At 40.5% G+C, this 18,727-nt stretch overlaps 1 protein-coding gene across 2 annotated transcripts in view; it reads right to left on the bottom strand.

Annotated features, from left to right (window-relative positions):
* Positions 1-18,727, bottom strand: part of JAG2 (jagged canonical Notch ligand 2) — a 121,403-nt gene that overhangs the window by 43,491 nt on the left and 59,185 nt on the right. For both annotated transcript variants that reach the window (XM_077464485.1, XM_077464486.1), the window contains exons 4-5: positions 12,507-12,761; positions 11,711-11,771 (exon numbers count right to left, since the gene is read on the bottom strand). In XM_077464485.1, the coding sequence (XP_077320611.1) occupies positions 11,711-11,771; positions 12,507-12,761 (316 nt within the window). The remainder of the gene's footprint in view (positions 1-11,710; positions 11,772-12,506; positions 12,762-18,727) is intronic.

Raw genomic sequence — 18,727 nt, 5'->3', positions numbered from 1 at the left:
TATTACAGTGGGGACTATATGGTGGTGGAATTTTCACAGGTTTTTGCAAATTAAATTATTATTTGCTGATCCGAAAAATGATCCGATCCGTGACTCTGATCCAAGGAACGATCTGAGCCGTGAGTTTTTTGATCCGTTGCACCCCTAGTTCCTGGTTTCATTTATGGTTCCACCGAAAAGATCCTCCTGATCCAGTTTTACTTTTTGTAAATCTAAAACTCAGTATTGAATGAGAAGAAAATGCCTCTTTAATGGCGATATAAAAAGGTGGTCATGGCAAGTCCATAAGTGGTGCCAAGTGGGCAAAGCCAAAGAGACCATCTGTTTACACTCTTAAAGTGGAACTTTACCCATAACAACTGGACAAAATATAATGTTCTTCAGCAAGGAACACATGTTCCACAATAATACTACCAAAATTAGTTTGTGCTGTTAATTGCCTGCCATTTCTTCTTGCTGGAGGCTGCCATTTTGCTGAAGCCCAGAGTCCCTGAACAGCAGTAACTCATAAAGGAACTAAACCCATCGATTTAACGGTTTAAAAAAAAAACAAAAAAAAAAACCTTACATTGCTGTAATGATGAGATTGCCAACTGTCACATTGCGTGTCCCCTCAACCAGACTGTCAAACAATCAAAGTCATAACTGATCACACATGTGGCTGTTGCAGATAAAACTAAAAACTGGAGCACCTTCCTTGGCAGTAAAGGAAAGGAGGATTTAATTCCGCTTTAAGGGTTCATTCACACCGTATCTGCATTAAAACCACGCAAATTTCAGTTTTCAGGTACATCAGTTATGCGCCCTGTTCACATCAATGTTAATTTTAGGTTTTCCTTATGCAGAAAAAACTGCATACACGTTGCAGATTCCGCAGAAGAAAATCTACACGTTGTGGTGCACAGAGAACCATGGTTTTCTTGAGCCCTTGCAGAATGTGTACAATAAAACTGACGGCCAACCAGCAACGACAGAACTCCAAATCTGCATTCCTGTTCTAGGTCAATGACTCAAAGTAAAAAACTACATTTGATCAGTTTGGCAACCAAGGAACTATCAAAAGGACAGGCTAGTAATTGCAGCCTCCATATTTTATCGGTACAGGCTTTTCTTTAATGAAAGAAAGTCAAGCAAACAGTAGTTGGGGGACCAAATTACATTTGACAGAAAGATGGGCATTTAGAGATATGAGGGCAGTTTTATTTCTTCACTATTGGCATCCTAGAAAGCAGGAGTCCCCTATATATGTGCAAACACACAAAAGTGACTAAAATAGTTCTGAGGTTCTTTCATTTTATTATAGCAATCTTAAGTTATAACTAATGCTCAAAATGCCATGCATGCCACAAGTGCTATGAACTGTCACTGCAAACAAAATGAAAATATAAAATAAGCAACCATTCAAAAAAATACTGATCTTCATTCTTAAACTGCTGAAGTAATTAAATACTTAAAATGGGCTTTGCCCTCCTTTGTAGCAGCACCCCCTACACCCTTATAACAAAATGCTGGGAATTGAACAAAATGAGATGCCTTACAGCCCAGCTTTCAACAAGGTCCCCTAGGTGATGGTGTCATTAATGGGTCTTCTTGAGGGATCCTAAAGGAGAGCAAACCCAACGAGACGCACCCCTGCACAGTACATGTTCTCATAAGATTTGAGAGCCTCAGCTCTCCCATTTTGTGAAGGCTAGTTAGTGAGCGACAGAGGTGGGCAACGTGCTTTAACCCAGCACTTTGTAATCAGAATGTGGCGACTGCCAACTAAGCAGACCTGGTATTTTAGCAAGTATGTCATTTGCTCGAAAACAGGTTTTCTTCCAAACATTAATAATCGCAATGCATAATTTGGGAGAAGAAAGAGAAGAAAAAAAAAAAAAAACTCAGATCATAGAGCTCATCAGATGTAAACCTGAGATCTTCAGAATTCTGCAATGATGTTACGGATTGTTTTTAGAAACCCTGACCTATGGCCTGTCTAGAACTATTCAAACTAAAAATAGATGTGTGCAGTTTAGCAACACCGGAAAGGATGCAGATAAAGAATTTAGTTAGTGATGCAAGTGCTTCCGGGTCAAGACATTTTTTTTAAAGTCATTCAAGGATAACATCCTTTTTGCTGATTTTCTCACAATTTATAGAGGACAAGCATTTCACAACATTGACGTAAGATCAGCAGGACACACAATCAAGGAAATATCAAATCACAAGGCTAAAGGATGTGCATAATGAGGTTCAGCTGCATGCAGTGATCTACCAGCTGGCCAGTCCATGTAGGCCTAATGATGCTCTCATTATGTGGGTTCGCCAAACACACACATCACACCAATAGTTGGACCAAAAAAAAAAAGGTCAGATCGACATGTAAAAAGCAGCATATCCCCATCTTTACTACTTTTAGAGTACTTTCATAAACTGATTTTGAAAGCGAATAAAATGAAAGTCTACAGGATTTTCCAAACGCAGTTGGAATTCCACTCTAAAGTACAGCACAAAAGCAAAACGTGGTTTGTTTAAAATATGGTAGAGAGGGATTCGAACATCTGTTAGGTTTTTATTACTGCCTGGGCCCTGTTAGAGATTCACCCTATTTGCCCCGTTTACCATAGTCATGAAAAATTCATCAAAAATGTTGGGTTGTTCCCAGAACAGAAATACTGGCAAAATCTTTCAATGGGGACACTAGTTCTTGCATCCCTGGATAAACCCCAGTATTTCCACACTTTAGGGGGATTTCCCCCCCCACTTCCTGTTTGGCTATGGGACTGGAAGTGAAGGGAAATCTCCAAAATTGGCATAAATTAAAGCAACTTGGTATTCATTTATAGATAAGTAATTTTAAAAAGGGAGTGCATGTAGCTTTATCTGCTTGGTATCAATCTCTTGCATTCTACTGTACGGAAGAGCTCAGACGGGGAGGGCAAAGAAGCAGCAAAAGGAGCCAATCAATTGTGCTGCAGTGGTCATGTGCCAATAAGGCGATTCAGTTCGCATTGTGCACTATACAAGCATTTCATTCATTCAATAAGGAATATGCTGTTATTTGAAGAAATCAGAGTGACAGAGGGATACGCTCATCAGTCTGCTGCTTCTCCTTTTACTGCCCAGTCACATTCTGGAGGAGGAACAAAACCTGGAAGTGTTATTTAAAGCCCAACTCTGGAAAATTCCTCCTTGCAGTGTGGCTGCAAGTATTAAATGATTATTCAGGTCTTGGTGTAAAAGCACCTTACTTACCAAGTCCTCTGCTCCTCCGGCAAATAGCGCTCTTCCAATGCTCCAGTGGTGAACTATCTTTTATGGAGCCTGCATTGGTCTTTATGTCAGAACCTTAGCTGGTGCAAAATGGGGGAGAAGATGCTGTGGGAACCAGTCTAGCAGTAGAGAACAGCGGGTAAGTACTCTTTCCATGCCACATAGACCTAAAACGAGCAGTCACCTCTTGCAGTGTAGGCACAGCCCACGGCAAGGAGGAATTTTCACGCTTCCACAGAGTTGGCCTTTTAACTGTAGAGGAAAATGGGTTTCATGCTCTGCCACAAAGGACTGTGTCGCTTCATATGTATCTTAGTGAAACAAATAAAAATCTTTTGTTCTGTAAAATTTTCATATATGCATTTCATCATGTATTTAAACGCCTGCCTGAAGTTCAGCTTTCAATCGGGAGGGAAAAAAAAAAATAGTAGTTCTTTGAAACCTAACCAACAGCAGATTAGCGATGGCAAACCGCATTTGGCCAGAGACCTAAAATGACTTGCACTACAGAGCATTGTGAACAAAAAAAGTCTTTTGACTAAGCACATTAACAAATTGTAAAATAAGGCACGGGATGGAAACAAACAGATAGCATTTGTGTAGTCTAGGTAACCTTATCAGGCTCCAAACTTCAATGCCTGCACCCAAGTTATTGTTCTGTGTAGGATACACTGACCTTGCAATGGAGAGGAAGGGCCTTCAAGACGGAATATCATGGGGGTAACAATGTCATTCTTTAAAGAGCATCTTACACAGCTGGCACCTTGAATACAAGGAAGATTACGAGAGAAATGGGGGAAGGAAGTGAAGCAGAATAGGCTTCGAGGACAAAAACACAATATGAATTTTTGTTTGGATTCTCTATGGCATAGTATGAAGCCCAAGAGAAAAACAAAAACATGTATAAAAATTGTCAACTGAGACACTGTTCTGATGTCAGACCACTGCACGACAAGTTTGAGTAGCCAAACCACCAACAAGCTTTAAATTTAAGCTTTTATTTTTGCCCCATGTGTGCCGCCATGATAAGTTGCCACGTGATGCGTTTTCCTAACGGAAACCTTTAAAAATTGGGAAAGTAAATAAATAAAAAAGAGGCCGTTAAGCAGGCCCAGACTGACCATAGGGCACAATGCGCAATGGGCTGGCGGTGCATGGCCTAAGAGCTGGATAATCCAGGAGTCCCCAAACCCTGGGGCCTAGACTGGTAGCGGTCCATGGCCCGTCGATGATCGTGATGCACAGGAGATAAGAGGCAGCCATGCCTCCCTGCTCTCCCTCCCATAATGCCATCCTATCAGCAGAGGATGAGCTGGAGATGAGCACAGAGAGTGGTAGTCTTTTCAAAACAAGTGGGTAATAACCCACTTGTTAATATGATCCAGATGTGCAGCTCAGAGACCCTGGAAAAGATGCACAGGCTGAATCCTGCCTGGTCTGCCAAAGGTAGGTCTATGCAGGGGAGGCAAAGAATAAAAGAGGGTGCTGTGATTAAAGGGGTGGGGTACGGGTGTAAACAGGCACTATGGTATAACAAAGGACTGCACTGAAATCATTAGTTTCCCTTTACATTACAGTGTGGAGGACCAACTCCTTAATATTCCGTTTACCTACCTACCCCCCCCCCCCCAGTCTAAAATGCCGGGGCCTATTTTTTTTCACAGTCTGGGCCTGGCTACCAGTGCCAATTCTGTAAAAGCTTGTTACCCGTCAATCCAGCCTTTAAGTCAAACACTTAAGGGGTTATTTACTAAAGGAAAATCCACTTTGCACTGAAAGTGCACTTGGAAGTAAAGTCGATGTAGATCCAAGTGGGATATGCAAGGAAAACAGCAATTTAGCTTGCACGTGATAGGATGATAAAATCAGCAGAGCTTCCCCTCATTTCAGATCTACCCCTTAGATTGAGAGGGACTGCGCTTCCAAGTGCACTTGCAGGGCAAAGTGGATTTGCCTTTCATAAATAACCCCCTTAGTGCTGCTTTTCTGTATACTTGTTCTACTTTTTCTGAATAAGTTAAAGTACTGAAGCCAACGGCCCAGCATAATAGGCAACTAGCATTTTCAGATGAATGTAAATAAGGGAGCAATACTTCTTCAAAATACGCTTTCACATCAACTGGGCCCTACTCCAACATTGCAGCCTCTATTAAGGTCTATGGAGAACTTCTGTGTAGATGAAGAATCCGGCACAAAGGCAAACACTATAGAAGGTTGCCATTATCAGAAGTCATAAGCACTGGAGATAGAAGGGTGGGAAAAAAAGTTTCTTCAAAAGTGCATGCCAAACGGAAAAAACATTTTTCTCCCAAACATCCAAAGCACTCCAGTCTTACTGTCTGAGCCAACATAGTACCCTTGCAGGACTGAAATGCCACCCACCTAAGCCTCCATGCCACTCTGCCCCACTCCACATGCATACATTGGGTACCTTTTCCCAAAAACTCCCAAGAGAGAATGTCTACACACTATTTGGGGAAAGTTCTTGGGAGATTTGGGCAATGCCTGAACATATTGTACACTTAACAGGCTCCAGAGGAAAGTCTTACAAAGCCAGACACATGCAACTAAGGAATGGGTGTGGGCATTAGAATGTAAGCTCTGCTGGGACAGGGCTTGATGTGAAAGTAGTGGTTTCTAAAAACCTGTATAACATGACACCACTATACAAAAAAAACAAAAAAAAAAAAAACACACAGATCGTGAACAAAATGGATGCATTGCTTGCAGGTCATATTTCATTACAGAAAAATTTCAGGAAGTTAATACTTGTAAACACTTCCAGGAAAATAACGGAAATGAGGTCAGGCAGATTTATAAATGTACTCCAGTGTAAAGGAAACCTGTGCTGAGAGAATTATGGGCCTGCCGTTGCTGCCCTTATAGGAACGCCAGCCATCTCCAGCTTTATTACTTTGTGTCAATGACCTAGAACAAGCATGCAGATTAAGAAAAAAATAAAATCAACTCCTGATCTGCTTACCTACAGAACGGGGTCTAAGTACTGAAGCAATTGCACCAGCATGATAGCCAGACAACTAGCATTTTCAGAAGTCATCAGCAATAACCTTCATATTCTGACAAGTTTAAGTAAACCAACAAACTTCTCCAACTTGCTCCTTTTAGGTCAGTTAAAAAAGGCAATTGAAAACATTTTACCTGTTTAAAAAGTGTGAAGGAATACTTGGCGATCTTTCCAGAAATCTAGCAAAACTATCATAAGCTTCTGTTGGGCTGCCAATATGACTTTCATGATGGCAGCACCCGCTTTTGGATGTCTACACAAGGAAGGCATTTACAGGTAAAGAACATGCAAAATACACTGAATGCACATTGACATTAATGGCCGGGCGACAGGGCGATTTTAGGTCAACTAGTTAGTAAGAACTCAGGGTTCCCAAGTCACTTAAAGCCCATTGCCAGGAAAATCATGCCCAGCTCAGCTGCTCGTTAAAGATTGGCAGGCCCATGTAAATTTACTAAGGATTTACCATTTACAGAAAAACCTTGGATTGAGTGTAACTTGGTTTGAGAGCGTTTTGCAAGACAAGCAAATTTTTTTAAAATAAATTTTGACTTGATATACAAGCAATGTCTTCATATACAAGTAGCGCTACGTCACAATTGAGTATAAAAGAAAAAAAGACGCCTCTAAGTGTAGCAATATGGTTGCATTTAATGAAGGTACAACATTTAGCAACTCACATGGTTGATGATTAAGAGGCACATCTAAGTATGCAGGCACCCGGGGTAAAGCTGTCCACAGACCGTCCCCCACACTGCCATCAACATAGTCCCTTCCATGCTGTGCTCCACGAGCAGGTCAAGATTCACTTGCAGATCGCTCCACTGCAGCGCAGTTTTCCTTGTCACGATTGTAGCCCTACAGCAGTGAGAGGCGGCAGTGTGGGGGATGATCTACATGGACAGCTTTACCCCGGATGCCTGTATACTTAGGTGTGCCTCTTAAATCATCAACCATGTGAGTTGTTAAATCTTGTACCTTCATTAAATGTAACCATATTGCTACACTTAGAGGCGCCTCTGTTCTACACTTTATAAAAGACAGGTGCCAAGTGTAGCGGAAGTGGATTTTCCTTCTAATCACCTTGTGGGAGCTGCCATTTGTGGATAGATATTTTATGGTTACACAACCAATTGATAATCTTTATATGGACTATAAACTAAAAGGACTTATGAATAAATGGTTGGGAAACGATTCATCTGAGTTTCCATTATTTCTTATGGGGAAACTCCCTTTGATATACAAGTGCTTTGGATTACAAGCACGTTTCCAGAACAAATGATGCTCGCAATCCAAGGCTTTACTATACTCCTGAAAAAAATGGCAATGCACTTCCTGTGCCTAGGCACTTCTATGCCTTAAGCCTCACTGGTAGTCAGAAGCAGCAGTGCCTTAGATCTAATACTTTACATACAGCAGCGCCTGCAGCTATGGAATGAGATTTGCTGATGTTACAGTTGTGCTTCTCACCATTCTTGCTGGAGAGAAAACTGTACTGAATGACCTGCAGTGCAAGGATCTCCTCCCAGCTTTTGCAACATTCATCAGGACCTTTTTCAACTTCTCTGCCTCTTATAATCCAACATTGCAGGGGGTGCAGACAGGGCCAACTACAAAGCAAATTCCGTCCGGTTCATCAAAGTGTCAAAATTTGCTCTGTAAAACCAGCTTAAAACCCAAGTGAACGGCTCCAAACGAAACCTCAAACTGTGCTTGCCTGATGACGCATTGAGATCTGTAAATGAAGTTTATGCACAGCCAAAAAAAAAAAAAATCCTTCTAATGATTGGAAGAGAACACTAAAGCTCAAGCCGCAGGCTCTATAGATTATGTAATATTCATATACACTCACCCAGCCACTATTAGGTACACCTTTGCTGGTACCGGGCTGGACTACCTTTTGCCAGTTAGAACTGCCTTAATTCTTCATGACAGATTCAACAAAGTGTTGGAAACATTCCCCAGATTTGTTCCTGTTGACATGATAACATCATGCAGTTGCTGCAGATTTGTCGGCTGCACATCCATGATGTGATTCTCCCGTACCACCACACCCCAAAGGTGCTCTATTGGATGAGATCTGGTGAGTGTGGAGGCCATTGAAGTATAGTGACCTCATTGTCATGTTCAAGAAACCAGTGGTGAGATGATTTGAGCTTTGTGACATGGTGTATTATCCTGTTAGAAGGAGCAATCAGAAGATGTGTACATTATAGTCAAAGGGATGGACATGGTCAGCAACAATACTCAGGCAGGCCGCAGAGTTTAAATGATGTGCAATTAGTTCTAAGGGCCCCAAAAGTGTGCCAAGAAAACATCCCCCACACCATTACACCACCATCAGCCTGAACTGTTGACAAAAGGCAGGATGGATCCTGCCTTGATCCAGTTTCATGTTTATGACAAATTCTGAGCCTACCATCTGAATTCCACAGCTGAACTAGAGACTCAGACCAGGCAAAGTTATTACAATCTTCTACTGTCCAATTTTTGTGAAGCTGTGTGAATTTTGGCCTCAGTTTCCTGTTCTTAGCCGACAGGAGTGGCACCCAATGTGGTCTTCTGCTTGCTGTAGCCCATCTGCTTCAAGCTTCAATGTGTTGTGCATTTAGAGATGATAGTCTGCATACCCTGGTTGTAAAGAGTGGTTATTTGAGTTACTGTTTATCATCTCATGCCAGTCTACCCTTTCTCCTCTGACATCAAGGCATTTTCATCCGAACTGCTGCCGCTCACTGGATATTTTCTTTCGGACCACTCTCTGAACCCTAGAGATGGTTATGCAGTTTTTGGATATACACAGACTAGCCTGGACGGCACCAACTATGCCATGTTCAAAGTCCCTTAATTCTCTTTCTTTCCCCATTCTGATGCTCAGTATGAAATTCAGCAAGTCATCTTCACCACGTCTAGAAGCCTAAATGCATTGAGTTGCTGCCATGTTATTGGCTAATTAGCAATTTGTGTTAGCAAGCAATTGAAGAGGTGTACCTAATAAAGTGGGCGGTAATGTATATGTATCCAACATGAAGTGTTTAGTCCTGACCATAACAGACCAGAAAAATACGTACAAAATAAATTTCTATTGCCTTTAAGACAATTGTGTGAATGGCTGTCCAAAAAAAAAAAAAAAAATCCACCAGGGAAGTACATTGCACACAAACCAAGGATTCTTGTAAGAGATTAAGGAGATACTGTAATCAGCTCAAGGCTTCATGGCTCAGTCTATAAACAGATTCCCACTATGCCTGGCACAGATAAACAAGCCCACTGTTACACTTGTGGCTGAACCAACCAGATGTTAATCCGGTTATACCAAAACCCAATGCTGGGATCAAAAGAAAACGGACAAATTTTGTTGACAAAGTAGTAACATTTCAGTTTCTGCAGGAAGGCTAGATAAGCAGCCTTTGATAAGAGGTGGGTTACTGCCACAGCTCACTCAACTAATGGTTTAGCAAGGCAAACGGACTACTGAACAGTAGTATGTGCTATAAAACAAAAAATAAACACGCACGTGCGCCGTAGCCTGGCCTTGTCTCTTAGTGTCAGGAATTTTCAAGTCAAACAAACCGTAAATCACAAAACATGACTATCATTTTGGGGGATAGCTCTAAAAACCGCTGACTTTCTTTCATAGCTACCTGCCCAAAGTTATATAGTTAATACTGCTGCTGGTGGCATCGGAGTACACACACCTGTTCATTTGTACCATATAAGCTTTCATGTAGAAAAAAAATTAAATAAAGGGAAGAGGAATTGGTGACTGGAGCATTCACTGACTTTGTGGCTAACTACAGTAAACAGAAAAATATAAAAAAAAAAAAAACAAACAAACAAAAAAAAAAAAAAAAAAAAAAAAAAGAACACCCTTATAATGCTAGAATGGACACGCCAAACAAGAGCTCATGAGAGACACATGAATGGAGTTATCTGCATTTGACTTGTGTTAATGTTTCCAATTTTCAAAAAAAATTATTGATTAGCCATTTCAGAAGACAATAAGTCTACAGCAAAACTTTTCCAACATTAAAAGTGCTTGGTAACTATTAGGGAAGGCATGTGTTAACGCTATATAGCGGCACAGCAAAAACCTGACCATATAGAAGACCAAACATTGCTTAGGTAAGTTATCAATACGCTGAAAACAAACTGTTGCACTAAAACAAAGATCATAAAATGAAAACAAAAAATTCAAATTCAGGGTAATAAAACATTAATACCAAAAAAAAAAAAAAAAAAAAACAAAAACAAAAAAAAAAAAAAACCACAAAAACAAAAAACACACAAAAACAAAAAAAACTCACAACAAAAAAAAAAAACACACAAAAACAAAAAAACACACAAAAACAAAAAAACACACAAAAACAAAAAACACAACTCAAAATCCACGTATGCAACCTAATCTTCCCTGAAGAATACCAAAATCAAGTTCTCTATGCGCGCGCGCACAAAGACACACACCATTTCATGAAAAAAGCAGAGGAACAAAAAAAAAAAAAAAAAAGGGTGGGTCAGGCACATAACAGGATTCAGGCGTGGCCCCGAGTATACATGGTGCGACTTCTTTTCAGACCCTTCGTGTCATTATTTCCATGTTATCCAGTGCTTGTGAAGGATGAAATCATTTTTTTTTTTATATAAAAGATAATGTTGAAGATGCCCATGAGACAACTTAACTGCTGGGAGATGGTAATTAAAGCCATAAGGGTCATCACCTGATCAGGACAAAAATCGGCTCAAAAGGGAGATCACCTTATCGCCACAATCTAAGATCTTAATGTCTGTACACACAATTAACATCAACTGTCGGCTCTAAAGACACAAGCAACCAACACCTGATTGGTTTGTAATGATACATCAAGGTAATCCTTTTTTGCCATATATTCATTATAAGCTTTGCAAAAATGATATGAAATTAAAAGACACAACAGAGGCAAGGCTACAGTGTATGTTAAAGACTGACGCACCAAAACTGCTTTCTTTCCCCAGCCAATTTAAAGTAAACTTTTTTTTTTTTTACCCAACAAAAAACAATCACTCAACCAATGCAAGACCAAAAACTCCAAAAGAATTCCAAGGCATCTTCACATTAACCTGCATGAGATGGTTATACTTTGACAAACGAATGTCATGAATACAACATACTTTGATACATTCTACAGAATTTTGCATTCCAGTAAAAACGTATGGAGCAATAAGTAGTTCATGACAATATTTAAAAGTGGTGGCTGCGTTGCTCCCAGCAACAAGATGTGTTCTATCCTGATCTGGAAGAACATTTTTTAATCTTAAAGAGAAATAACGGGCAATCCACTGGAGAGGTCTGGAAAAACGTTAAAAATAAAAATCTGCTTTAGACCTTGAACAAAACTTGAGTACACCAACTTGATCAGCAGCATAAGAATTATAGGTTGTATAACAACTTACTTGCATTCCCCGGGAACAGCGCATCCACCATGCAACAAGTCACAGCCCTGCTTACATATAGCTGTAAAATAACAAAAGAAAATGGGTTACATGTGTGGGTTTTATATGCCAGTTAAAAACTATTCACAAAAAACACGAGCATTTATTTTTTTCAAATAAGATTTTTTTTTTGGTTTTTTAAAAAGGAAAAAAAAAAAAAATGAATACCCCCCCCTGCCGATCACTCCGTTCTGACAGCTCCCGGAGCAGAGAGCTGCAGACCGTCAGTCACAGTTCTCTGCTCTGCCCCCTCCTCACTCATTGGAGCGCTGGGCTGTGGAGGGGGTGGAGTGGCAGACTCAGGCTCTCTGGTCCAGGCACTGGGCAAATCCCAACTTCCATAGTTGTAATGATGTGGTGCCTGGATCGACATCAGCAGAGAGTGAACTTCAGCCCGCTGTCTGCTGAAAATGGGTCACAGAACTGCACTCCTGTGATCCATAGGAAAAGTACAGGCAAATGAGCTTTGACAATAATTCTTTAAGAACAAATCTTGATTGTAACCTGGGGACTGCCTGTACACCTCTAAACGCCACTTTGCGGTTTCTCCTGGGTACAAATATTTATTTGCAAACGCCACTTGACCTATGTACAAGTCTTGGCCTAGGATCCAAACGGTATCCAAGAGCTCAGTTTGAAGACCAGCAGGTATCGTGCAGACACTGATGGTCGACTGCAATTCAGTACTGTTGCAAACAGAAAATAGAATAAAAATTCAGAGCAGGTAAAAATTGAGTTCACACTTTGAAAAGCCTACCTTGTTTACATTCTTCCCCCATCCAGCCATCCATGCAAGCCTTGTTGCCGTAATGGTCACAGGTATAGTGGCCAACAAAGTCATCCCTTGGCCGGCAAAGCTTGTTGCACATTACGCCATAGTAATTTTCATCACATTTGACTCTGATTTTCACATCAAAGTGGGCAACATGGCCCTGCAGAACTAAGGGTGTCCACTGGTCTTCAGGGTTGATGACTCCGGCATGAGGAACACGGTCGATCAAGAGGCTCTCATCTAGAAGATATTATTCAAGTTAAATGGTGCAAATAATTTGGTGTCTTACATTTAATTTAGTAATAAGAAAAAAAATTGTGTGTGGTTCTCAATCATTATAGTCTTAAGACCAAAGTGTCCTAACCCATTACAAATAATTTGTTAGTATGGTAAATAGTAAAGTATGGTCTCCTATATTTTGTAAATCATCCCTCTGTTTTGGAGCTACATTTCTCATGATCCTCAACTACACTGCGGGGTGTATGAGCATCATGGGAAAAGTAGTTCAAACACATCTGGGGTGCCAAGATTCACCATAACTGCACTAGGGCAGAAAAAAAGCCATACTGAAATCTGACTGGTCTCCATGGGGAATGCCATCTCGCAGCTGCTGTGCGGTTTGGAAATCAACATATCAAACCCAAGTATCAGCACTGGGTGCTCCATCCTTTGAAGTTCAGCCAATGAAAATGCTTGATGCATATGCAATTTCCCTGATCTCAGATACAGGATAAAGCAGGCCACCACTCTGGCTGGCCATCGGGCAAAAAAATAAAAAAAATAAAAAAAAGTCCCAATATTCAGTTCAACTTGGGAAGAGAATGAGGCCTGTCCTTTAGGTTAGAAGTGAAGGGAAACTTCTCTGGGAGAACTGTAAAACATTTTATGTTTGTACTTTACACCAGTGTTTCTCAACACCAGTCTTCAAGGCGCCCAAACAGGTCATGTTTTCAGGATTTCCCTCAGATGAAACGGCTGTGGTTGTTACTAAGGCAGTGAAACTGATCAAATCACCTGTGCAAAATAATGGAAGGACCGAAAACATGACCTGTTGGGGCGCCTTGAGGACTGGAGTTGAGAAACACTGCTTTACACAGTTAAGCCTCAATTGTAGAGATTTCCTCTCATGTTCGGTCCTTGTCTGTGTTCCTATTTGATAGATTTTGTGTTGCGTTACAACAAAAACCTGACAGTTTGTATTACTTTCCAATTCATTTCAAAATGAAAAAGTTAAAACCTTTTGGTCAGAGTTCTGTTTAAAGCCATTAAGATGCAACCTTGTATAGCCAACTCAATTTTGTGAAGATACCACAATTCAGCAGGCACAAAACACCATACACAGTTCATAAACACGAAGTTATAATGGAGTTGAGGTTCTTTTGTTGGAATCTGCTCTTATTTCATCTATTTAAACAAAAAAAAGGCATTTCCTAGTCAACACTATGAACAGGATACAGACTGTCCAGCTCACCCTGCATTCTCAGACTGTTCCGTTTCCTATAACTTGTTAAGGACAGAACAAAACATGAAGAACTTTAGATCCTTAAATCTGGCTATGTGGCTGTGCATTTATGTTTTTGCATGCTTGCAGAGGAGGAGATCCCGACTGTAAACTCGTGCCATTTTCTGAGGGCACAGTATAGAAACAGACATGTGGTAGTCTAATCAACGTTGATCTTACCTACAAAATTATCTATTGGCTCTTGGATAAAAAAAAAAAAGCAGACAGGATGTCAGAAAAGCATGCAGATGTAAGTGAGACTATGCAGAGTGCATGGCCAACGCTAGATTTCCTGGGCATTAAATGCTAGAGTAGGCCCATATCAAAATAAAACATTATCTACAGGGCAAGGATACCAAGGGTACAGAGTGGAGTGTAGTAAAGTTGAACTTCAGGTAAACAGTCAATACTAATCAAATAGAAGCATTTTTGAATGGCAAAAAGCCTAGAATATTTTTTTTTTTTTTGCGCTGCAGTATCAAGTAGTTTACACATTTGTAGAAACACTAATGACTCTTGCTGGCCATCCCATCAGAAAACAAATTAGTCAGCATGGATGCTTTTAACAGCAGCAAGGCCATGCCAGCTAATGTTTCTGGGTAACTTAGATACACAGTCTGAATAAAAATGAAGTCCAACCGGTCAAAGTTAAATTAAGGCATGGTCAAGAAGAGTATTGTGATCTGCTGAAGAGGTAATGAATACCTGCACGTTTTATGCAGGCCATACACTGAGCAAGTTACTTTCCTGCAACCACAGGCAGTGTTGACACAGGAATCCCTTCCGCCAAGTCATTTTATTCTCCCAGTGGGGCAAGACAGCGATTTTTTGATATACCAGCTGCTAGCAATAATCACATGTAAAATCCGGCAGGCTAGTTGTACTCACATTGAGCGATCAACTTGGTACATTTGGCCTGCCCATACATGGTTTGAATCTATTGCCGGCCTTACACTTACACTTTTCATACTTGGGATGCAAGATTCACTTGGATGCAGCTTTTATGTAGCATCAACAAGCAGATTTGAGAGGGCAATAAACTACATAGGAAGATCATTTAAGAAACCAAAGACAACAAGATCCAATGGGTTTATTGGTACCCAGTAATACCCACACAACGTTACTTTGTACAGTCTATGTTATTTTATAAGTGCCTATAAATCATCTTGGCAAGTTATGTTTGTGATCTGTGCATCTCTAATCGGGTTAGGAGTATAGGTTTCCAGAGAAGGACGACATTTTTTGGGCTTGTAAAGAAAGTTTCCTACTGTGTCCCAAAGTAAGGCCCCCTTGACACAGGTGCCTCTGAAGCAGGATCTGCTTGCTCAGTAGGGGATCTCTCCATTGATTCCCGCTGAGCAGGCAGAAGACAGGTCCACGTCTACTCCGCTATGCAGAGCAGACATGGACACAGCCCGCTCTTGTCTATGGGGCAAACAAATGGTAACAAACTGCCTGTTCGTTGCCATCCTATCTACCAAACAGATGTGAAAACAGGTCCCCCATCCACCTGTTTTTGGTGGATAGGATGTTGGACAGGTGTCTGCCGACACCTGCTGTTCCATAGAGTACAATGCACGGTCCCATCATGTCCACCTGTAAAAGGAGGACCTGATGGAATTGACTGTGTGAAAGGGGCCATATAGAAGTAAATGACTCCAGGCAAGAAGACAATTAACTCAAGTAATCTGTACATTTATCAGAACTTTTTAAATGTCCACTGGTGTGAATGGCTGGCCTATTAATTTCCTCACATACATAATGCATCTTAACATGGATTAACACAATATATTGGCTTGGTTTTATATAGAACTTTTGGGAGGCTTGGGACACCTTTCCTTTGAATGCAATTAAACAGCTGACCAAGCCAGCCCTCTCCAGAGGGTCCTCCGACCTGAGGCCTAACAAAGCTGATGACATCATCCAGGATGTGACGGCTTCCTGTACATTCTTTCTACTTGATACCTTCCTGAAAACAGCAATAGACTTACTTTTTAGCCAAGGACAGAGGGAAGAAGCTGCAGGACAATTTAAGAAATATTTTAGGATTATATATAGCCAGTAGCTAAGGTTACTTATATACATAAAAGGATCTGTTTTTTATTCCAGTTGATCTCTATTATGGTAACAAAATCTGAAGGGAATTTACAGACGCAACAAATTGCCGTTTACAGGGTTACTGTAATCTTTCTTTGGTCAATGTTAATTAAGTCTGAAAATACAAACACCACTTCTGTTAAGGTTCAAACACCAAGTAAAAGTAGAGGTTGACCTTTGGGTAATAAGTAAGCACAGATCAATCAACTAAGGAGAAACCACCTTACACGTCCCAGTAAACATCTTAAATGGTGGAAATGTGGACAAGAGATGTCAGTTATGGGACAGAGGTGGACTTGGGTACAACCGACCTGCCGTTCTCTTGCAGTGTACAAGCTCAGAATGTTGGAGGAGGGGTAGGATGGGAATAGAAAGGCACTCATTACTGGTCTTGGGGTCAGCTGCAACAGTTTAAAGATGAAGCCAATGAGAGCAGTGCTGCAGGGGGGGGGGGGGGGGGACACCCATCAGGGAGACAACCCAAAAGCAAGGAAAAGAGACCCCCCCCCCCCAAAAAAAAAAACACTTAGAAACTAAAACAAAGGTTAGTGCATTTATGTTAGACTATTGTAAAGGAGCATCATTTCAGTAAAAAAGAGGGGGGGGGGGGGTTACTATCACTTCAAAGTGGAGTTCCACTAATTTTTGCGTTTATTAAAAGTCAGCAGCTACAAAAAAAAAAAAAAATGTGTAGCTGCTGACTTAACACTCCCTGTCCCTCGGTCCAGCGATGTGGCTGCCTGAATCCTTGCTTCCCTCCTCTGTGGCACCAGCAGTAGGTGGTGCAATCTTCTGGGACCTGTGATGTGTCCCAGAAGATTGTGAAGGGAAGGCGAGAGGAGGAGAGCGGAAATGAAAGCAGGTACTCGTCAAAACTACTTACCTGTGGCATATTGGCGGGGGGGGTGCTTAAAGCAGAACTTCCCCTTTTGCCTGGAGCTCCGCTTCATATACCAAAAGTCACAAAGAAAATAATTCCACTGTGCACCAAATCCCTTTGCAAACTCTTGATGTCAGCTTGTAAAATATAGCAGTGACCGCACTGCAATGCATGTAGCCTGTCCAGAAAGCAGAGTTGTGGGAGGGACCAGGAAGGCTCCACCCACTACAGGCTGCCTGCAGAAAACTACAGGAGGGGGCGGAGACAATACCAATCACCCTGCACAAAGAGCAGCAGTGACTGGTCTTAATACAAGAAGCTTCTGCACAGAGGCAAACTTTCACACTGGATTAATGCACAGATCTTGGGGGAGAAGATACAAAAAGCACCCCAAGATTCAAGCAAAAAACAAACATGCCTCTATTTGGACCACATTTACTTATCCTGGAGTTCAGTTTTGAAGCAGATTCATGGAGCTGGTGATGGGGTTAGCCTATATAAATATGAGCTTATATACACACTTTCTTACTAAACTGCAAGTGAAAGACAAGCTTAATGATACAATTTACAAGACAGTACAAACTACTGAAATTTTGAGGAAAAGGGAATTCATGTAAAACAGGTTTTGCACAAGAAAAATTCTTACTCTTGCTGTATCCATTAGGAGACAAATTATGATTACACCATCACAGTGCAGTATTGTGGTTGTGAAAATAGCCACATCCCAATTGATAAGGACAAATTAAATGGCTGGAAAACATGGACTTTATAGGCACCGGATATTAAAATGAATATATTATAATAAATTAATGAAAAAAAAGACAGACATTCATAAAACCAGCAATTAAAATGTATATAATCAGATCAGGCTACTAGTGTATTCAGATGACCCAGACCAATCCCATAAGGATAATACAACAGCAACCGGCTGAATGAAGACTGGAAGAGTCCAGGAGAGATCAAAGTAGTCTGCTATAAGCTCAACATGTTTCACAAAAATTTGCTTCCTCAGGAGCTTGAGTGAGTATTCTAGGATTTATAATTACATACAATGGGGTGGAGAGTGTCAATAAAATGAAACTACTGTCTGTTAGGAAAGCCAACAGCGCTCCAAAGGCTTCTATCCCACATAGCCACAGCATTAACATCCTTCTAAAGCAGGAGAGGAGGGGATCATGGCATACAGTCAGCTATAGATCCAATCAGATGGTTAGTCGCCAATAGAGCCACTATCCGTGACAGCATATGCCTTAATGAGCTATATATATATATATAATATATAAATATATATATATATATATATATATATATATATATATATATATATATATATATATATATATATATATATACACACACACACACATACACATATATATATATATATATATACACACACACACACACACATACATATACATACACACACACACACAATAACACTGCGCAGTAATCAAAGAACTCAAAAAAAAGCTGCCAACACGCTAAAACTTTTTAGCTGTAGAAACGTCAAAGTGTAAAGTGTAAGCGCTAAGCATATGTGACTGCAAAAGTCAATAAAGATGACTCAAAATAGTGAAACTTAAACCTAATATGATGTGTACATATAACTATAATCTATTAGTGAAACATGACCCCAAATCTGAGGATAACAACTCCAAAAAAAACAAAGAATAAAATAATGAATATATAGGCAATAAAGTCCATATATTGATAAAGATAAACGTG

The sequence above is a fragment of the Lithobates pipiens genome, unplaced genomic scaffold (genome assembly GCF_037356315.1).
Source record: "Lithobates pipiens isolate NorthernLeopardFrog02 unplaced genomic scaffold, aLitPip1_a1.2 Scaffold_30, whole genome shotgun sequence".
NCBI classification, from domain to species: Eukaryota; Metazoa; Chordata; class Amphibia; order Anura; family Ranidae; genus Lithobates; species Lithobates pipiens.
The sequence above is the reverse complement of the archived record's forward strand: the minus strand, read 5'-3'. Positions and strand labels throughout refer to the sequence as shown.